General features: G+C 41.5%; 1 protein-coding gene across 2 annotated transcripts in view; it reads right to left on the reverse strand.

The window, feature by feature from the left end:
* Positions 1 to 18,218, reverse strand: part of slit2 (slit homolog 2 (Drosophila)) — a 509,410-nt gene extending 491,192 nt beyond the window's left edge. For both annotated transcript variants that reach the window (XM_069925076.1, XM_069925074.1), the window contains exons 1-3: positions 17,160 to 18,218; positions 15,325 to 15,396; positions 13,820 to 13,891 (exon numbers count right to left, since the gene is read on the reverse strand). In XM_069925076.1, coding sequence (XP_069781177.1) covers positions 13,820 to 13,891; positions 15,325 to 15,396; positions 17,160 to 17,353 — 338 coding nt within the window. In that variant the 5' untranslated portion in view covers positions 17,354 to 18,218. The remainder of the gene's footprint in view (positions 1 to 13,819; positions 13,892 to 15,324; positions 15,397 to 17,159) is intronic.
* Positions 18,219 to 19,795: the final 1,577 nt, after the last annotated feature.

A 19,795-nucleotide genomic window follows, 5' to 3' on the forward strand; every position in this document is an offset into this window, starting at 1 on the left:
TAAAAGAAACAAACCATTTTTGTGATATCCTGTCATATTTTTAACATGCTTCAAGCATACAAAATCATGAAGTGCGGCATGACATTGAAAATTTTTTTGCCCTTGGACTTTTTCCCTGCTGATCTTGGTGCTGTCAGTGATGAGCATGGAAGAAGGTTTCACCAGGACATGGCAATCAGAGTAAAGTAGTATCAGGGCAAATGAAATCCATCAATGCTGGCCAACTATTGTTGAATACTGGCATGAGAGGCATCAGATGCTGAGTCCAAACAAAAATCATCAGCAAAACATTTTTAGGATGAACAAACCCAATGAGTCAGCATCATTATCCAATTAAACGTACTAAATTCAATAAAAGTTAATGTCATGTTTCTCCATTTTCCTATTTGACACAACAAATCTGAAATTATCTTTATCTTCAGCTTAAAGTTGCCTATTATAATCCCCATTCTTCTGAGGAAGCAAACCTTTTGGGAAAAAAAATGTTGTCCAGTGTAATTTTTGAAAACTTGCCAGCTTGAGGAGGGAGGGGTGGGGGAGAGAGAGAACTCCTGTTTTTTACCATCAGATCTCTCCCATTCACTGGAGAGTTGATAGCTGGAGTTTCATTTTGAAAACAACGCCTCTGGCAGGAATGCAAGGGCTAAATTACCAGACTAGTAATTCAGAAACAGAAATCAACCAGCCTGTTCCAGGGACCCACCAGTGTCTTTTAAAAAAAAAAAAAAAATTTTCCCCACTCCATCGCTTTTAAATCTCCCCCCCCCCCCCCCCGGCCCCCCTCACCACCTTAAATTTATATAATCTGGTATTTGACTTTTTTTTTAAATCCTTGGAACAATTTTTTGATTGTCTACCATATCTATGCCTATCAATTTTATAAACTTCATTTAGATCTCTAAAATATCAACTCAAGTTATTTAAAAGAAAACTCAAGTTTGTTCTACTTCTCCCAATAGCTTATAGCCCCTAATCCAGGAAGCAGGATGGTAAATTTCCCTGTACCCTTTCCAAGACTTCCACATCCTTCCTGCAATGGGGTGACCAGAAATGGCCAAATGACCATTTCACCCTTATATTCAATAAGAATGAGAAAACCACCATATCTTCACAAAACACCATCTGGCTCAAAAATATTTTTCAAGAGAGAAAACCTACATTGGTGTGAACTTTATACAACTCCAACAAAGTGAGTGAATCTTCAATGATTCAGTTTAAAAGCAATAAATCCTGGTGATAGCAGGAAAACAGATGCAAATAGCTGAAGGTGTGAAATCCTTCAATATTGCATTAGAATGGTCACTTCAGATTTTGTATTCAAGATTTGGAATGAGTGGGAAAGGGAGCCAAATGTACTGACCTATATCTGACTGGAGACCTGCAAGGTAAAGCAGAATTTGTGTAGCCTAAACTGGGATATCACAAAGCTTGAGGACCTGCCCCAAGACCTACAAGAGCCGTCAAAGGCGCATCAACTATTTATAAGTGACTTGGATATTTATTAACATTCAAAAACTATTAAAATAGTGTTTAAACAAAGGTGCTCAAAAAGAATAAAATCAACATGATTTTAATCATAAAGACATTAAAATATTGACATTTAATTTGAAATATTATTTAGTAAAATATCACCCCACCCCCCCCCCATCACTTTCCACCAGAAGCATGGTCACTATTTGTATATCAATTAGAGGCCTTGATGTGAAGTGAACCCTCTCTGAAGTGAGGCTCTGCTCCATCGCTGGGGTTCAATGTCAACACACATTATCTTTGTGCCCAGCAGTGGAGCAGAGAATTAGATCCAACAGCATCCTCTAATTCACTCTCGACTTCAACACATACGTGCAAGTCGTCCAAAATGAGCCGAGCTACGTACATCTGGAGCAACATAGTGGTTAGCGCAATGCTACTTCAGTGCCAGCGACCCACATTCAAATCTGCTACTTCTGTAAGGAGTTTGTACATTCTCCCAGTGTCCACGTGGACTTGCTCTTCCCATGTTACAAATACATAAAGGGAAGATGGATAGTTAAACACATGGGTATATTTGTGCAGTGAGGGCTAGGGGACTGAAGGGCCTTATCCCTAAATTAAATTAAAATCTGGTAACCTGTAGTATCAGCCGCAAGCAATAGCCCCCCTCTTTAACCTTAAAAACATTTTCAAGTTTTAAAAAAAATCCTAAGTAGGTTGTCCTCTGTTTTACAGAACAATAAAAGCAGGTTTTAAAACTGCACAACTTATGCAAAGCTTATTTGGTGTCAACAATGATGGAACAAAATGCCAACCTTTATCAAAAATGATCTTGCTCTCATCACTTCCCTAGTACACTACAATGGAACATCCCTCCACTACTTCAATCTGGTGTAGTTGTGTCAGATGGGATAATTATTTGGATACTCTCTTTGGGAGAGCATTGGTCCCTATTGGACCTTCTTTGTTTAATGGTTTTAATTTAATAAACAAAATGTCTCTTTCCTTTAAGGAATTTCTGGAGCAACAAACCCACTCTTGCCTTTATAAAGAGAATTTGTACTGCAAGGTATGACTGACAAATAGTTGAGCTATGCAAAATAAAAGACCCATTGATTCATTTGTGGTCAAATCATTCGCAACACAGTAGCACCTTTTTCAATGCAGCAGTGTTCAATATTTACGAAGTTTCATTCACAAATTCAGAGATTGGAAAAAGACACCAACTATTCCACCTACTGTGCTCAATGCACTTTATATAGCAAAAAAACATTTTCTTTTGCTTCAGGCTATTCTTCATCTCTTCTCCCATTTGAGGCAACCAGAGATTGACTTCAATGGTGAACATAGCTTTGCTCCACTAATGAAGCATGTTATGGGATGTGAGAGGGGAAATGCGAGGAGGAATTCTATACCAGAGAGATTGATTTCACCCCCCACCCCCCTTTAATGCTTAATCTCAGCAAAGTGAGATGGAGCCGAGATTACATTCGGGGCCTTTTATTTTCAATCTTAGCAAGAATCTTTCTACATTTCAATTAACTCCTTGGAATTTTAACAGGGATTAGGTCTGCTCCCTACATTTGTGACACTCCTATATAAACAATTTAAAGGGCTAGACCTGCTTCAAGGATATTAACCTTATCTCTGTTAGATTACAATCAAGCATTCCAGAAAGCTGACTCCCCATTGAAACACTGGTATCACACCAGTGCTGAACACAAGGCTTACCATATTAAAAAATGCAGTGTGATTATTAATCCATCATTCTACGTAATTCTACCACAATCACATTTTATTTACTTGAATGGGTACAGTCAGTTCCATTAAATCATATTATTCTGGAGATGGTTTACCATTAAATCCAGAAAATCCACTGGTGAACTCAGTCAAAAGCTGGTTCTATAATATTCCTGTCCAAAAATAACCATATTTAGGCATTGCTACACATGGACAGCATACTCAAATTTGACAAATGGGAAGATGCCTTCCTAAAAATATCATTTTGGATATAGTCACTAGTAGAGTTTGGTGTTATTTACCTCCTTATGCAGCTTCTCCATCCAACCGCTCAGTCTCTGCTGAACTACAATAAGCGTTCTTGTCAATACCCTGGGTCACCTGCCATACTGTAGGTACCACCCATAAATTGGAGGAACAACACCTCACCTTCTGATTGAGCACCCTCCAACCTGATGGCATTAATATCAACTTCTCTGGCTTCCCCCCTCCCCCTCCCCCAGTCTCTCCAATCCCTGTCTCCTTTCACACAGACATAATTAATTCTACCAAGTCCTTATCCAATTAACTCCTTTTGTTGATCTGGATTCCTCCCCCCACCCCACCCTTGATTAAATTCTGAGACTTTCTGATATCTCCGGTTTCTGCCTTTTCTGATTTTTCTTTGCTCGGGCCTGAAACATCGGCAATTTATCTTTGTCTCTTATAGATGCTGAAAAGACCAGCTGTGTTCCTCCAGCATTTCAGTGTGTTTACTACAATCACAGCATCTGTAGCTTATCATGTTTAACTCCCATACTGTAGGAACCACCTCACAGGATGTGATAGGAGGAAGAGGTAGAGAGTAAAGTAAAATGCACTCTAATAGGAGGGGATAGTAAGTGGGGAGCTAGAGAAAGGAAGGAATGGGTGTTGAAAATGGTCAAGAGGGCAGGGAGGAGAAAGAAGAGAAAGAGGCCAGAAGGATCAGGGAAAGTGAGGGTATAAAAGGGAAGTTACTGGAAATTGGATAAGTTGATATCATCCGCTTGGAGACTGCCAAAATGGTATAGGTGTTTTTCTAATTTGCATGTAGTCTTAACTTGGCAGCCAAGTGGACAAACATCTCATTATGGGAATGGGAAGTGGAGTTAAAATGGCTGGCCATTGGAAAATCCTGGTTGTTGCAGTGGACGGAGTGAAGGTGATTGACAAATGCCATCCCTCAATCTGCGTCCGGTCTCCTCAAAGTAGAGGAGATGGCACCAGATTCAGTCGCATTAAAGCCCTAATCACAGTCAGCCACATTGGGCAAGTGACATTAGTGGCATGCCTGATACCAGTCTCCCAAAACAGATACACTATTCCAAGCTCTGTGATGGGATGAAATTAACAGGAATTAACAAAGCCTTCTTGCAGAAAGCAACGTCTCAAAGGCATCCAGGAAGTAAAGAAGGAGCACCGACACCTTACATCCAGATTATACAGAAGCTCTGAGTCAGTGGCAGGAGCAGTAGATCACCTCACAAACCACCCAACTGCTCGGCCCTATTAATCTCTGGCCATCCCATCTGTGGCGGAGTCTGCAGTTCCCACAATGGCCGAAAGAGCTCAGAACCCCATAATTCGATGTCCTAACCCCAAAACTCCTAAAGGACTGTTCAAGGAGAGTAATTATGTAAAGCGCTGGCAAAGAAATACAAACCCTGTTATTGACAGAGCACTTTCTATCCTTTGCATGAAAGAGACCTTATTTGTCACCATCAGTTAGTTCCTGCCATGGAGAGAGGCCTTGTTTAATCTCATCAGCATTTGTTGGCAATCCAGACAATGATTTGACAATCTTAATATAAAAAAATTGATTATTTTACCACTATTGACTGTCTGGCACATAAAATACATAAAAGAGAGTCATTAAAGCACTGAAAGAAATAATTCAATGTCTATTATAACCAGAAACAAACAGACATGCAGCAGATTAGCAGGCAGACACTACTGAGTGCTTTTTAAATTGATGTCAGATCAAATTAATTTCTGGTTTCTCAAGACTTGCAGAGTGTTTTATTTATTTGTGTCCCCCATTTACTTTTCATCCCTGTCATGGTCTCTATTGCTGAATTTCCTTGCCAAGCTTCCTCCTTTCATCAAGAAAAGGCCTCGAGAGATGTCAAGAATTCCCTGAATCTCCAAGATTTAAAGATTAATCATCCAGACACTGCTACATGTACCCAAAATGAAATGTTGGGGGTTCATGCTTTATTCTCTCATTTTCTTTGTTTGCTAATTGTGGACATCAGAGAAATGGAGGTGACATAAGCTATTTGCGGGAGGTAGCTAGAGTCACAAGATAATTTGCTGGACTTCTAAGAGTACCTGCAACTAGGTACAACACATCATTTCTTATTAACTGTACGTCTAGCAGGAAACAATCTTCTGCAATGTGTTTCAACACCACCGCACAATGCAGGTGAACTCTCGGGAGTGTAACACCATCCACCAACACCAAATGATTGGAGCCAGAATTGAAGGTCACTAATGTTCCATTAAAGGAGTAATTCACTCTTCCGCTGGATTAAAACACATACATAGGCTTTGCAATAGCTGTTCCCATGCTGTCAGAGATTTACAACACAGAAAGATGCCTTTCGGTCCAAATGCTCTGTGGTGACCAAGTTTTATGCTGAAGATAATCCCATCTGCCTGCTTTATCCTATTAACACTTTCCTATCCAGGTACCCAATGAAATGTCTTTTCAACATTACATTTGCACCGGCCTCTATCATTCCTTGTTGTACGTGCCCACCACCCTTTGTGAAGAAAGGGCCCCTCAGGTCCCTTTCAAATCATTCCCCTCTCACCTTAAATCTACTCAAGTTTTTAATTCCCCCACCCAATTTCCTAACCTATGCCCCTCAATTTTGTATTCGAGTACCTCTCCAAGGTCACCACTCTGCCTCCTACACTCCAAGGAGGAAAATCCCAGACCATCTACCTCTCCTTATAATTCAAGACCACCAGTCCTGGTCCCATTGGTACCTTTTCCAGCTTAATGATATTTTCATGTTCAAGTTTATTTATCATCCGATATAAGAGTACAACCCGACTTAACAGCGTTCTCTGGTCCTCAGTGCAAAAACATAGCAAACGCACAAAGACCTAATACTCACTTAGACAAATCATACAAATGCACAATACAAGAATACAAATACTGAAATAAATAAATAGTTGAGTCATGGAGTCCTATCTTTCCTAAGAGTAAGTGATCAGATCAACAGACAATACTCCCAAGTGTAGTCATACTTTACAGTTCTAATAAAGTTCCTTCTCCTGTATTCAATGCCCTGACTACCTGTGGCCACATTCAGGGAAATATGTAACTGTACCCCACATCTGTTCAATAACACTCTCCTGGGCCTAACAATTCACTGTGCAAGTCTGCTCTGGTTTAACCTACCAAAGTGCAAAGTTAAAGATAGGGAAACAACACTACCTCCAGGCACATGCCATAATTTGTCAGCTTGAATGTTGAAGGCAGAGAATTCACTATTTTATTCCAATACCTAGGGAAAGACTAATTTCTGTTAACTTGTTCACTGGTCACAGACTTCAGAATAAATCGGCATTCCTTGGATCCCTGCTGCTGAACATTAGATACACATGAACATTAGATAATTCAAGAACATGAATTATGAAAATTGCTGTACATTTATGAAAGCAGACTATCCAGAATTACACCTGCAGTGGTTTAGGTTCCAGGTTTTGTCTATTACAGAGTAATTAATCCCAGTAAGTATGTGGTGGTGCACTTTGGGAGGCTTAATAAGGATAGGAAATTCACTATGAATGGAAGAACTCAACTGAGCACTTAGGAACAGGGGAATTTTGTTGTACAATATCTTCTGATCCTTGACAATGGTAGTGCAGGGAGTTGAAGCAGTGGAGAAGGAGCACATGGTACTAGTCTTCATTAGCCAGGATATAAAATGATATAAATGTTAAGATGCCTGCCTGCTTTATGCTTGTAACTTGAAAAAGAGCTCAGGCCCAAAACCTCAGTAATACATCTTTAACTCCTTAGGATGCTGCAAGACTAGCCGAGTTTCTCCAGCATTCCTGTCTGTTTTTACTACAATATCAGCATCTGCAGACTTTCATGTTTCACTCCATAGAATTAAACAGCAGGGAGGTGACAACACAGCTTCATAAACTATTGATTAGGCGACAGTTGCAGTACCTTGGTAATTCCTTGTCACCACATTACATGAAGGATGTGACTAGAGATGGTGCAAAGGACTTCTTACTTGCAAATAAAGACTGAAAAGGCCAGGTTTGCCATGAGCAATGTAGGTGTCATTTAAGTAAAAATACTGCCATAACTAAATGATGTGTCCTCTGCAGACTTTCCTTTTTGGTGTCTTCTTTAATAATCTAGTGCCATAGCATGGGTGCTATACAAGGTAGAAGGAACTGGATTGATTAACATGAAATGTACAGAGAAGGAATCAATCCCGAGTGTAAGAAATGGAGGGTTAAACAACTTTATTCAAGATCAGAATAGCTACTAACCATTGCAGCCCAGAGCCTTCATCATTTTTTAACCAGCAGTTCTGATTCAATAGACAATAGGAGCTGGAGTAGGCCCTTGGGCCCGTCGAGCCAGCACCGCCATTTTAAAGATCATGGCTGACAAACAAATCAAATCCTTCAGTTGCACTGTCTTGCCTCTATTTTAGCAATATCTAATTCTACGTTACCCCAGACCCATCCTGCCCAATTTCCTATTTTGATTCTTCTCTTAGGCTTGATTGCACCCAACTTACTTGCCAAAGTTGAGAGCACAGCACTGAAGCCCATGGCCAACCAGATGCCAAAGGTCCCTAGAATAAACTAAGCCTACTTTCTGATCACTACACAATCTGACAGATAAAGAAAACATCAGCTCCCTCTCACTCACTCTAACACTACCCCCCAGCCCCTCAAAAGAAACCAAATACATTTGGAATATACCAAGGGACATGGCTCTTCATTTATGAAATAAACACCAATCGTCCTCATCCACTTTGAAGTGGCTGACAGTAACCAATTTGCCGACAGAAGTTCCCTCATTCCCCCACCCCCCCCCCATGGGGAACTGTCTAGCCTATTCTCTATGTCCTCCCCTTGATGTCACAATCAAGGTCAGAGAACTTGCTGTGCAAAGAATTCATGGGAACATCTCTTTTACGTTCCAGAGGCTTTGCAGGTAAGAAAACCGCTACAACATTGAGAAGTCATTAGAAATGAAAAAGCAAACACTTGATTTTTTTTTCCATTCCATCTCCTGAAAAACAAAATTCAATTTGTTTCCTTTCTGAAGTGAGGGGAAAGAAAATGATGGGATTTCATTTACAGGTTAATACAAACTTCAAGGGAACATTCTTGCAGATTCCACAGGCACTTAAAGATAAATTGCTTGTCAGATAACAAAGTCTTCATGTCAGGTTGACTTGACAGCCACTAACAATGGGAATTTCCACAGCTTATTCCTAACAAATATGAAATATTTGCTCTGGGGCTGACAGCTGTGACTGCCTAGAGGGGGCTCTGTGCTAAATCACGTTCCACAGCTGAAATTTAGCCCAATCTCCCACACTACAGTCAGGTCCTGCCAGCTATAGATCACTGTCAACAGTTGAGACAGCCAGTATGAAACAAACTACAAGAGAGCATTGAACACCAATAGAAAACATCATTCCTGTGGATGTAGTTGCATTCTAAGCTAAAATTCAGTGCATTCATGTGGGATGATGAGTTCTGGTTCAGGAGAGTCGATTAGTATGCTCGGGTTCCCTGAGGTAGTATGAATAAAGGCTCGTCCATTTCTGACAAGAAGATGCATACGTCAAACCTCATCCGTGTACATTTGCATGGATCTAGCTTCAGCTGGTGTTTTGAACAGCCAATAAGTTTTGAGATTTCATTCTGTGAAGTCTTAAAACTAGACGTCATAATATTTGTTACAATTACTGTAGTTTAGTTGGTCTTTAGTATTTCAGAGGATGAACTGCACAAGGTCTTTGTTTTTAAGATCATCTAATGTACCTACTCAGTTCCATTAGAGATGTAATATTCTTTAGCAATTTGGAATGTACTGTAACTAGAAAATAACTGGTTTTATTTTGAATCCTGCAGTCGTGGAGTCTGGCCTCAAGATGGTGGAGCCCGTGTTTGGCAGCAGCCTCAAAGGGTTGCAGATTCTGGGAGAGCAGCCGACAGGTGCAGGGCACCAGTAATGGGGAGAGCACTCCCAATGAGAAGGACAAGCAGAGGAATACAATCCAGTGATCATGGAGGGGGGTGGGGGAAAGGGAAAATCAGAGATGGAGAGGGTGGGCAAATTTAAGTTCTTGGGAGTCACAATCTCAGAATCTTTCCTGGACCAAACACACTAACAGCATCATGAAGAAACCACTTCAGCACCTCTACTTCCTCAGGAGTTTGCGGAGGTTTGGCATGACACCAGAAACACTGGCAAATTTGTACAGATGCATGATGGAAAGTGTTCTGGAATGGGGTCATCAATATCCCTGAGCATAAAGCCCTCCAAAAGGTAGTGGACACAGCCCAGGACATTACAGGCAAAACCCTCCCCCACCACCGAGAACATCTACAGGGAACTCTGCCGTCGGAGAACAGATGGCTGTCGGAGATCAAGGATCCACACCACCAAGCACACACACTGTTCTTTCTGCCGGCATCAGGAAAGAGGTCTAGGTGCCACAAGACTCGCAACACCAGGTTCAGGAACAGCTGCTACCCCGCCATCATCAGACAACAACAAACTCGATCAGGGACTCATTTAAGGACTTTTGCATTTTATTGATTTTTTCCATATTTTACATTTTTTTTTTAAATGTATGTTATGTAGTGTTTTTTAACCCCCCCCCCCCCCCCCATTACCAAGTAGCAACAAATCTTAAATAGAAATCCAATCAAAAAGAAGAGATGACCCAAGGGACGCTGACCACAATCAGCAAGGGGCTCTGCGGCTAAAGGACACACTCAGGGAGTAAGCTGTTAGTGATTTGCGGGCAAGGGATCCACACAGGCGATAACTGAGAACCAGTTATCGGAACGCAATCGGAACGTGCTGAGGGCAAGAAGGGCTCCTGGGCACTGAAGACTTCCTCATCGGGTCATAGGTTTGGATCTGTGTTTAGGTTTCCGATGGTTTGAACTGGAGTTTTGTGCGGCTGCAGAAACACTTGAAACAAATCCATGGACACTTGTTGACTCAGGGGGAGTCTCTTTTGCTTCTCTTATGGCAAACGAAAGGCAACTTCGAGTAACATTACATTTTTGTTTTATTATGTGACAATAAATAGTATCTGATCTGAAATCACCTCAGCAGCAACATTAAAAACTGTCTTTACAGAATAAAATTCAGGTTGTTTTGATCTTGTTCTATAGTTGTCTTACAGAAACTGAAAGAGTTTACTACTGTTGCAACCCTGATACATTATGTGGCACTACATCGGTGCAGCACTATTTTTGCACAAGAAAAAACTTATTTCTAAATACGTCTATGTGCAACAACATTCAGTCAGCAGATTCAAAACTCTGGAAGTGCATTCTGTGAGCTGGATTCACGACAACTCACATTTTTTCATTGATCACAATTACAGGAGGTGTGATACTTAACTATTTGGACCCCACAAGGCCACATTAAATCTGTCACAGTGGAAGATCAGAGAGAATGGCATAGCCGCAGACATCATTTCTGGGGGGGGGGTTCCATGAAGGGAGAACCCCATAGAAAAACTTTCAATTATGGTTTTTATATTGCAGGCATGTAACAGCACAATCAAGGAATTATGCCACTACATGGGCAGTCTAAAAAGAGAATTTTGAGTCAATTCCTGCACTCAATTTATCCTGCAGGACCCCTACAAAATTTTGGAGGAAGCTTGCAGTGCAATTTCATTGTTACACTGATAAACCAGAAAAAATGGTTAATGGCCATCCACTCCACTGCACGTCCAGCCACTGGGACTGCTACACTCAGATACTTGCAGTCTAAAAAGGCACCCAGTTTGAACGACCACATGGACAGTCATTATGTTAATTTTTTTCCCAACATTTCAGTATAAAAAAAACCACAAATGATAATGCATACTGTAAACCTTGTGGTGAGTTTCAAACACTGCTCTGGGCAAGCACACAAAATAATTGTCTGATTATCATGTAAATGATGGTATATGGGACCTTGCTGTGCACAAGCTTCCTGCTGCCTTACTTCAGTTGTTAGCTTCCAACATATCACACTGACCACGTGAAATATTCTGCAGAAACGTACGTTTTTTTTTCTGCACTGAGTGCTCACCATTGAATCACCATACAAAACATAGAAAAAAAATTGTAAACCTCTTCAGTTACCACTAAAAATATTAACTCAAAATGTATAGATAAAGTGCTCATTAAGTCATAACATAAAAATAGTACTCCTTTCTACCTATCCGCTGGAAAATCAACAAGTTTGGTTGGCAATGTTGACTTCCTCATTGACAAATTACATTTTACTCAAGTCCTTATTTTTCCATCATACATCCAGCATCCTTAACCTAACATAGACACCCCCGTGCAAGGCAACACTTGGCAAAACCTCCCAATCTAAGGTAGCGATAGGTAATCACCACTAGTCAGAATCATAGGTGAATATGCCTAGATCTAGACCAAGAAAATCAAAGGTCCTAGATTGGACTTAAAATTTGTATATAAACCTAGCCTGAAGTGAACCAGAGGACAAACTACACAAGTATCCTGGACTCTGTCTAAATGAAGGAAACGTATTTGCAAAACTGAGTAATTGCTGCCAGACTGCGGTAGATCATGCCAAAGCAAGCTTAAACCAAAACATCTTTTAAACCCAATAACCAATCTGACAAAATGTAATTGGGCAGAGGTTAAACCAGATAAATACACAAATTGTGTTTAAAGTATGTATTTACATAGAAACATAGAAGATAGGGTCATTTGACCCTTCGAGCCTGCTCCGCCATTCAACGAGATCATGGCTGATCTTAAAGTTCAGTACCCCGTCCCCGCCTTCTCTCCATAACCTTTAATACCCTTATACTGAAGAAATATATCTAATTCCCTCTTAAATATATTTAATGAACCTGCATCTACTGCCCTCTGTGGCAATGAATTTCACAGATTCACCACCCTCTGGGTAAAGAAATTCCTCCTCATCTCGGTCCTAAATGGTTTGCCTATTATCCTCAAACCATGGCCCCGAGTTCTGGATTTTCCCATCATTGGAAACATCCCATCTGCATCCATTTTGTCCAGTCCTGCCAGAATTTTATATGTCTCTATGAGATCCCCTCTCAATCTTCTAAACTCCCATATTACAGAAAAAAAGCATGTAAATAACCCAGATGAGACAATGTAGATAAAGAAAGTAGAACACTCTCCTAAGAAATACCAAATGAGTCAGTCCATTCACCTCTGTCTCAAAGACTGCCTTGATTGATTCCAGATAATCATCCCTCACTTGCATACATGCAGTGGTTAGCTTGGTGCCCATTTCCAAGATGGGTAGGTCTCTATTACTGGCATTTCATCCATGAATTTCCTCACCACATTCATACTTCAAGATGGTTTTGTTATCCTTTCCATTGCATTGACAAATAAGGTAACTCAGCAATAATTCAATAATGACAAAGCTAAAACTGTATAAATATCATGAGAAATATTGAGATTTACAAAGCAAATCAGTATTAATTCAGAGTATTCCAACAGTATGATTTTATTTATCAATTAGGTTACATGACTTTAAATATTTGTCTTAAATCTTAATCAGAGAAAGGCAGAGTTTGAACCATTGTATAGATTTAAATCTTCCTTTAATTACACGAACAATTGCAACAGTTCGCGATCATATGAAATAAAAATACATCAAGCTAGAGAAAATAGGTCAGATGACCAAAACATGGTTGGCGTAGCGGTGATTGCAACACCTTGACAGCGCTAGCGATTGGGTCTAGGGTTCATGCTGTCTGTAAGGAGTTGGTACATTCTTCCCGTTTCTGCATGGGTTTAACCTGGGGGCTCCGGTTACCTCCCACCATTCAAAATGTACCGGGGGTTTGTAGGACTCGTAGGCAGAAGTGGTCTGTTCCTGTGCTGTATATCTAAGTTTTAAAATTTAAGGGAAAAGCAAATTGTGGGAGGAAATATTAGAGCACAAGACCTGCGTGACTGAGGCATAGCCATCAAGGTAAGCAAGACATATATACAATTGATTTTGTGAAAATTTGCACAGAAACTTGATTCAAATGTTCATATCTATAGTAGCACATAAATAGTGCTTTATCAAAATGCTACTTGGTGGTTACACACAGCAAAAATATTTTTAAAAGGTAAAACTGAAGATTTCACATTTAGTTTATTCTTTATAGGAACAGGTCTTCAACCAGAGAAGAACATCACCAATATTATAGAAATCAGGTTGCAAAGCAAGCTGAAGCAAGAAAACTCAAGCAATTTCACTATCTAGAGTGAAACATATTTCTTTCACTTCCTGATATGGGATTTCAATTACTATACAAGTTCTTAGTTGCACCATAAAAGTTCAAGTACTTACAGCCTCTCCAGCTCCTTTAGATCCTGAAAAGCTCCCCTCTCGATTGTAGTTATTTGGTTTTCCATGAGCTGTCTGTGAAGCAGATGACAGAAAATTGAAGCCATGGCATCTTAATGCAAAAAACAAGCAGACAGCCATTAACACCTTGAACGACTGGATTTCAAACATTAACAACAGACTGCGGGCTGGCTTGTCTTTTCTCGCAGCATATTGCACCCGACTTTTGAGATTTCACATCCAATTTGCTCTGCTGACTACTGACACCTGAAACCCATCCAGTTGCAGGACTGAAAGAGAGAATGGAGTGGGGGAGGGGGAAGGGCCTTTCACCATTATAAATAGATTCTACAACATTCTTGGAAATATGTTTTTGAGTTGTGTTTCTAGGATAAAGACAAAGTAGTAAAAGAATGCAACTATTTATCATGAATTGTACTTTGAAGTTCTTCTTCGGCTTGGCTTCGCAGACGAAGATTTATGGAGAGGTAAATGTCCACGTCAGCTGCAGGCTCGTTTGTGGCTGACAAGTCCGATGCAGGACAGGCAGACACGGTTGCAGGGGAAAATTGGTTGGTTGGGGTTGGGCGTTTCCTCCTTTGTCTTTCGTCAGTGAGGTGGGCTCTGCGGTCTTCTTCAAAGGAGGTTGCAGCCCGCCGAACTGTGAGGTGCCAAGATGCACGGTTTGAGGCGATATCAGCCCACTGGCGGTGGTCAATGGGGCAGGCACCAAGAGATTTCTTTAGGCAGTCCTTGTACCTCTTCTTTGGTGCACCTCTGTCACGGTGGCCAGTACAAGAAAAATAGCAACAGGAAAATTCATGTTGATTGTGTTCCAAAATGGCAAGTTCACTCAGCAAAATTTTGATTAACAGAAACTTTATGCGGCTTTTACCAAGTGGTCTCTATGGAAATTCACCTGGCTAACGAGTAATGTGGGAAGCCCTTATAACTACAGGTATGTGTCAAATATGTGAATGTATTTACAAAAAATAAGGAATATAAATATTTGGAATTCAGACATTTGAGACAACATTTAAAGTAAATATTGTGTCATTGGAGCTTATTTTGTAGTCCTCTTCTCGAAAGCTAGTGTATTCTATAATTTATTACAACTAACCACTGTAACAAAAAATGTGATACCCAGGCTCCATGTGGGCCAGTTGAGCTCGCCAAGTGCAACGTCACACCCATATTACATCATCAAAACAACAAGCAGCTGAATCAGGTTGATGACTTTTCGCATGTTTCAAGTCCCATAACCTGTAGCAATCACGGTTAAAAATGTTAGGGCCCAGAGCCTTGCCACATGGTCATAGCTAACTTGGCCTGGTACTCGTTCACTCACCTCTCTTGCACTTCAGTCACAAGGGGGCTACTGGAAGTTGCATTGAATATCAAACAGTAATTTTCCAAAAGGCAAAGAAACGCTGATGGCAGAAATTAAACAGCTGGAAGAAGTAGCTGACATGAATCACAGATTGTGCAATAGAAAGTAATGGACTTACAGAACTCGCATATGCCTTAATCCTGAAAAAGCTGATTTGGTGATTCTTGTGATGTTGTTCCCATTCAAATCTCTGCAAAGAAACAAGGTCTGACAATGAGGGAAGGAGAAACAACACGACAGGCTCATTATCATCTGCTGAAGCGCAATCAAGGGTGAAAACCAAAGAGCAGATCCGGGCCCAGTTTTTGATAGTTTTCTCGGCGACCCTCAAGCCATTTTTAGGTCTGATAAGACCACGACGTGCCTGCCCAACCCCGCATATCAGCAACCCCCACCGCAAAGAAAACGCCCTCACGTCCGAACATGGGAGTTGCCCAGCGGGTCATTTCCTCCTTTTGGTCCCTGTACGTATTTTTTTTAAAAGCCAATAAATATCAATTGCACGGTGGAAGAACATTTGAAACGGTGACCTTTTCATCGAAGACTCTGATTGCCTCCTATTGTTAGTTTAGAGACCACCTGCCTGAATCAGCCGACCAGACCATTGCGGGAATAATTGGGAAGGCGGGCACGATCAATGGGTTGGAGTGAGTTTCGGAATTGGGAACAATGTGGCTGGAAATGCTTATTAATCGGAATTACGATTAACTGGTCATCAGTACTATTAAAACATGTCGGAATCGTCCCAAATGAAAGGGCAGGGCTCTGATCTGCGAATTGTGTCCGCGACCCCGCCAGTCAGAGGAGTTGTCATTTGCTGCAGTCTGTACATTTGAGATTTGAATTTGATTAGAAAGGAAACTTGATGGGGGAAACCGGTGACATTAATGCTTGTCTTTAATTTTTTTAATCCCAAAAGGAAGCAGAAAAATCTCACTGCCATCCAAGATTTTAAACAATAAAAAAACAGCGTTCGTGGAAAAAAAATGTATGGCTTTCTGCTGCGTGCGAATGTAGACTTTGACAGCAGAGCAAGCCCTTGAAATGAAATCCCATCAAGCATCTGAGACCACTTAAACACTCGCTAACGAAGCTCAACAAAGCGCACGATCCTTTCAAACCAACTCGGAGACACCCGGTTCAAAAACCGCGGCGTGAAATCCCATCGGCAGTGATTGGGGGCGGGGGCGGCAAGGAGTTTGCTGCAAGAGTCGGACTCTGGCTTCTGCAATTCGCCGCAAGTTATTTTATTTTAGGGGCAGTCTTGAAATGTGTCCCGATCCCGCCTTTCAAAAAAATAAATAAAAGCTGAGCAAAGTTCTGATGACCAGGAAACCATTTCACCGGGATTCCTTGAACCGATTATGTCCTGTTTAGCAATTAAAATTATTTTGTTTCGGGTGATGCAAGGCGGCAAAAGCTGGGAAATGGATCAAAATCTTTCCCGGCTGCAGATGACGGTCAGCAACTCTGTTCAGTGATTTCAGGGTTGCAATCGGCTCTCATTCTCCATCACCCAGGTGTCTGATGGTGGATCAAGCTAAACTATCATCACCCTGGCTCTCTATTGCTACAAACTCTCAGACCGTGTCTCCCAGACCGGCGGTGTCCAAATGTAACATCGAGCAGTGACAAGATTTATGCCTCGTGCGAATTTCAATGAAAACAACGAGCTTAAATCAAGATTCACCCGCAAATATTTAAACATGCCGGCTTCATTCACCCGGGTGTTCCTTCCCATCGTCTCCTACATTAACTGCGAGTCATCATGCCGTGAAAGGGTCGGACATGCTGCTCGATAACCACCCCTCTCGATCAGCAGGGGAAATGACCCAGCCACACTCTCCGTGGACTGCGTAAAATAATGGCGAACACCAGAAACGAATTTCATATGCGACCAGCGACTGGGAGATAAAGGGCTAGGAATGGTAAATGCCGGGGGCTCGTACTCACAGTCTCTCGGTATTCCTGGGGATGCTTTTGGGAACCGAGCGCAGCCCCAGTCCATGGCAATCCACCGCCGCCCCAGCGCAGGTACAGCGATTCGGACAAACTTGGCCAGCAACTTCTTCCCAAGTGCTCGTCCCGATCACAAGGAGAAACCACAGGAAAATCCCCCCAAATCCAAACCCACTCATCGCTGCCATCGAGAGGTGGTAAACTTCGATTGAAACACACACACAAAATAAGGAACGTTTAAATTGAGAACGGTTCTTTGCAAATCCGCCTTCCAAGAGCCAGCGACCTTCTTTCTCTCCCAACTTTTTTTTTTCCTTTCTGTCCTAGTGTTCGTGTGTGCAGAGATTTGCAGAACAGCGGTTGTTACAATCCCTGCAAACTCATCGAGACCAGTTCCCAGACAAGAAGACGTATCAACAGCGCCTTTTCTATCGAGACTCCGAGTTGTGAACGAATGCAGCCAAATCAAATGAATTATCTTGTCACCGAATAGCTTCGGATCGTTCGACCTCAACAGCCAAGATGATTCAACAGACGGCGCAGCCTACAACGCCAGATATTGATTTCCTTTTAAGCATCCATCAAGCTGTCACCGACAGTGATAAGAATCAGAGTTTGGGAGATCATACTCGCCCTATTTCAAGCACATCAGATCTTGGCTATCACCGTGTTTAAAATTGCTTAAGGTCCTGATAACCTGTCTTTTTCTTCTTTTAAATCCGGGTCCCAAGTACAACAAAGTTCTTGGTTTTTTGTTCCTCTCTCTCTGCCTCTTCGGGAAGCTGAATGGAACCAAAATTTGCTTTCTCTAAAAATCTCTTCGTATCGCCCTACACACCTGAAGGGAGGTGGGCATTGAAACCAAATGTTTGCATTGTTGCACTCTCAGCACCTATTTCTAGTTGCACCAGTCGCGGCCGATGGTTGGCTTGTTTTGTTGTTGTTGTTGTTGTTGCTGTGACCCCCTCCCCACCCGGGTGTTAAAAAAGCGAGGTCTGGAAGTAACAGAGCAGCCGGCTGCTGTCACATGCTGCGAGTGAGCTGCAGCTTCGCCTCCGCCGCCCATCCACACTCACTATGTTGCAACATTCACCGCGCTCGGGCACGCGCTAATGTACCCTACCCGCTGGCCCCGCCCCTTTCTCCGCCTTGCACCCATTGGATCCCGCACGCCGGCTCATTTGCATATGGCGGAGACGCGGTGCAGGCAACAATGGAGTGAATGAAGAGAAGTCCCAGATACTGAATGGGGCCGTGCGTGATTGACACGAGGAACGTTCATTAATCAAATAGTGATCAACTGGTTTGTCTTTTACCGTTCTCTGCCATGTTCTTCCCTCACGCACTTTCCCTATTCCATATCTGCGAAAGCAACCGAAACCTGTCTCCACAATAAATGCAAACCAAATGTCAACGGGTTCACTCTGTGTCTGGCATGCTTTCTGCAGCACGTTTCATTCAGATTATTGGCAAAATAGTTCCCCTCCTGTCTTACTTGGGTAGATCCTTTGATGGGATGCTGCTCGATTCTAAGGTTCTGCTTACAGATGCGTGCCCTAAATAATGAATGAATTGTGACAACCCCCATTCTTTTGTTTGCAAACTGCAGCCACGGGCAAAGAACGTCATTTTTCCAAGGGCGGTTCTGTACCTAAGTGACATTAATGATGTCTTGTCGTGTAATTAACCTCCATGTGTTTGCAAACAAAAAAAAACAGGTTAACCTTCAATAAAAATCGATACCTATCATTGTTAAATGATACATAGAGCAGAGACGTTTACAGCACAATGCTATCTATGAACGCAAAACATAAACGACATAAAAGAAAGAAGAACTTAACATATTTTATGAATGCAGTAAGTTTAGGTAGAAATTAAACTCCAAACATTAGTCCACTGAAACTTCGGTTTCTTAATACACAAGACAATCTGTCGAATAAAATATTTTCTCTCGTTCCTTTATTGTATGAACTTTATTTCACACAGGGATCACAGTAATTTTATGCTAATAAATTGACCAAGAATGACAAGAACTTGTCTTTACTGAAAATGGAAGGGCTTGTTTGTGGATAGTCTCTCAAAGCATACATTTCACTTAAATGTTGAAAATCATTCCATTTGAGATTTAAAAAGTAATCCCATGCCAGAAATGTATTTAATGACCCAGGTCAGCAGGTGCAAACACAGTTATTTGTGAAGAAACTTTGCATGGCTGGAGAACAAGGGTTCAAAAAGCATTTTCAAACATTTTTGGACAGATTTATGGATATGAAGAGCTTGGTCCAAGTGCAGGCAAATGGGACTGGAGCTCAATGCTAAATTGATCAGCACGAACAAGTTGGACTGAAGGGCCTGCCTTTGCTGTATGCTCTGGGTATCAGAGAGGTTCAATAAGAGAAATGCAATTGACAGATTTCTATAAAGCATTTGATAAATATGCCAGGTCCAGACTGCAACAAATGGAGTAAAAGAGGTTGTTTCAGCAAGGATATAAAAGTAACGTAAAACAGTATCACAATGAAAAGTTGAGTGTTGGACTGGAGATAAGTGTAGAGTGGACATCCCTAGGGATCAGAGGTAAGATTAAGATTTGTATTAATAGCTTGTTCATGACTTGGGCATGGATGTAT

This window comes from Narcine bancroftii, chromosome 3 (genome assembly GCF_036971445.1).
Source record: "Narcine bancroftii isolate sNarBan1 chromosome 3, sNarBan1.hap1, whole genome shotgun sequence".
NCBI classification, from domain to species: domain Eukaryota; kingdom Metazoa; phylum Chordata; class Chondrichthyes; order Torpediniformes; family Narcinidae; genus Narcine; species Narcine bancroftii.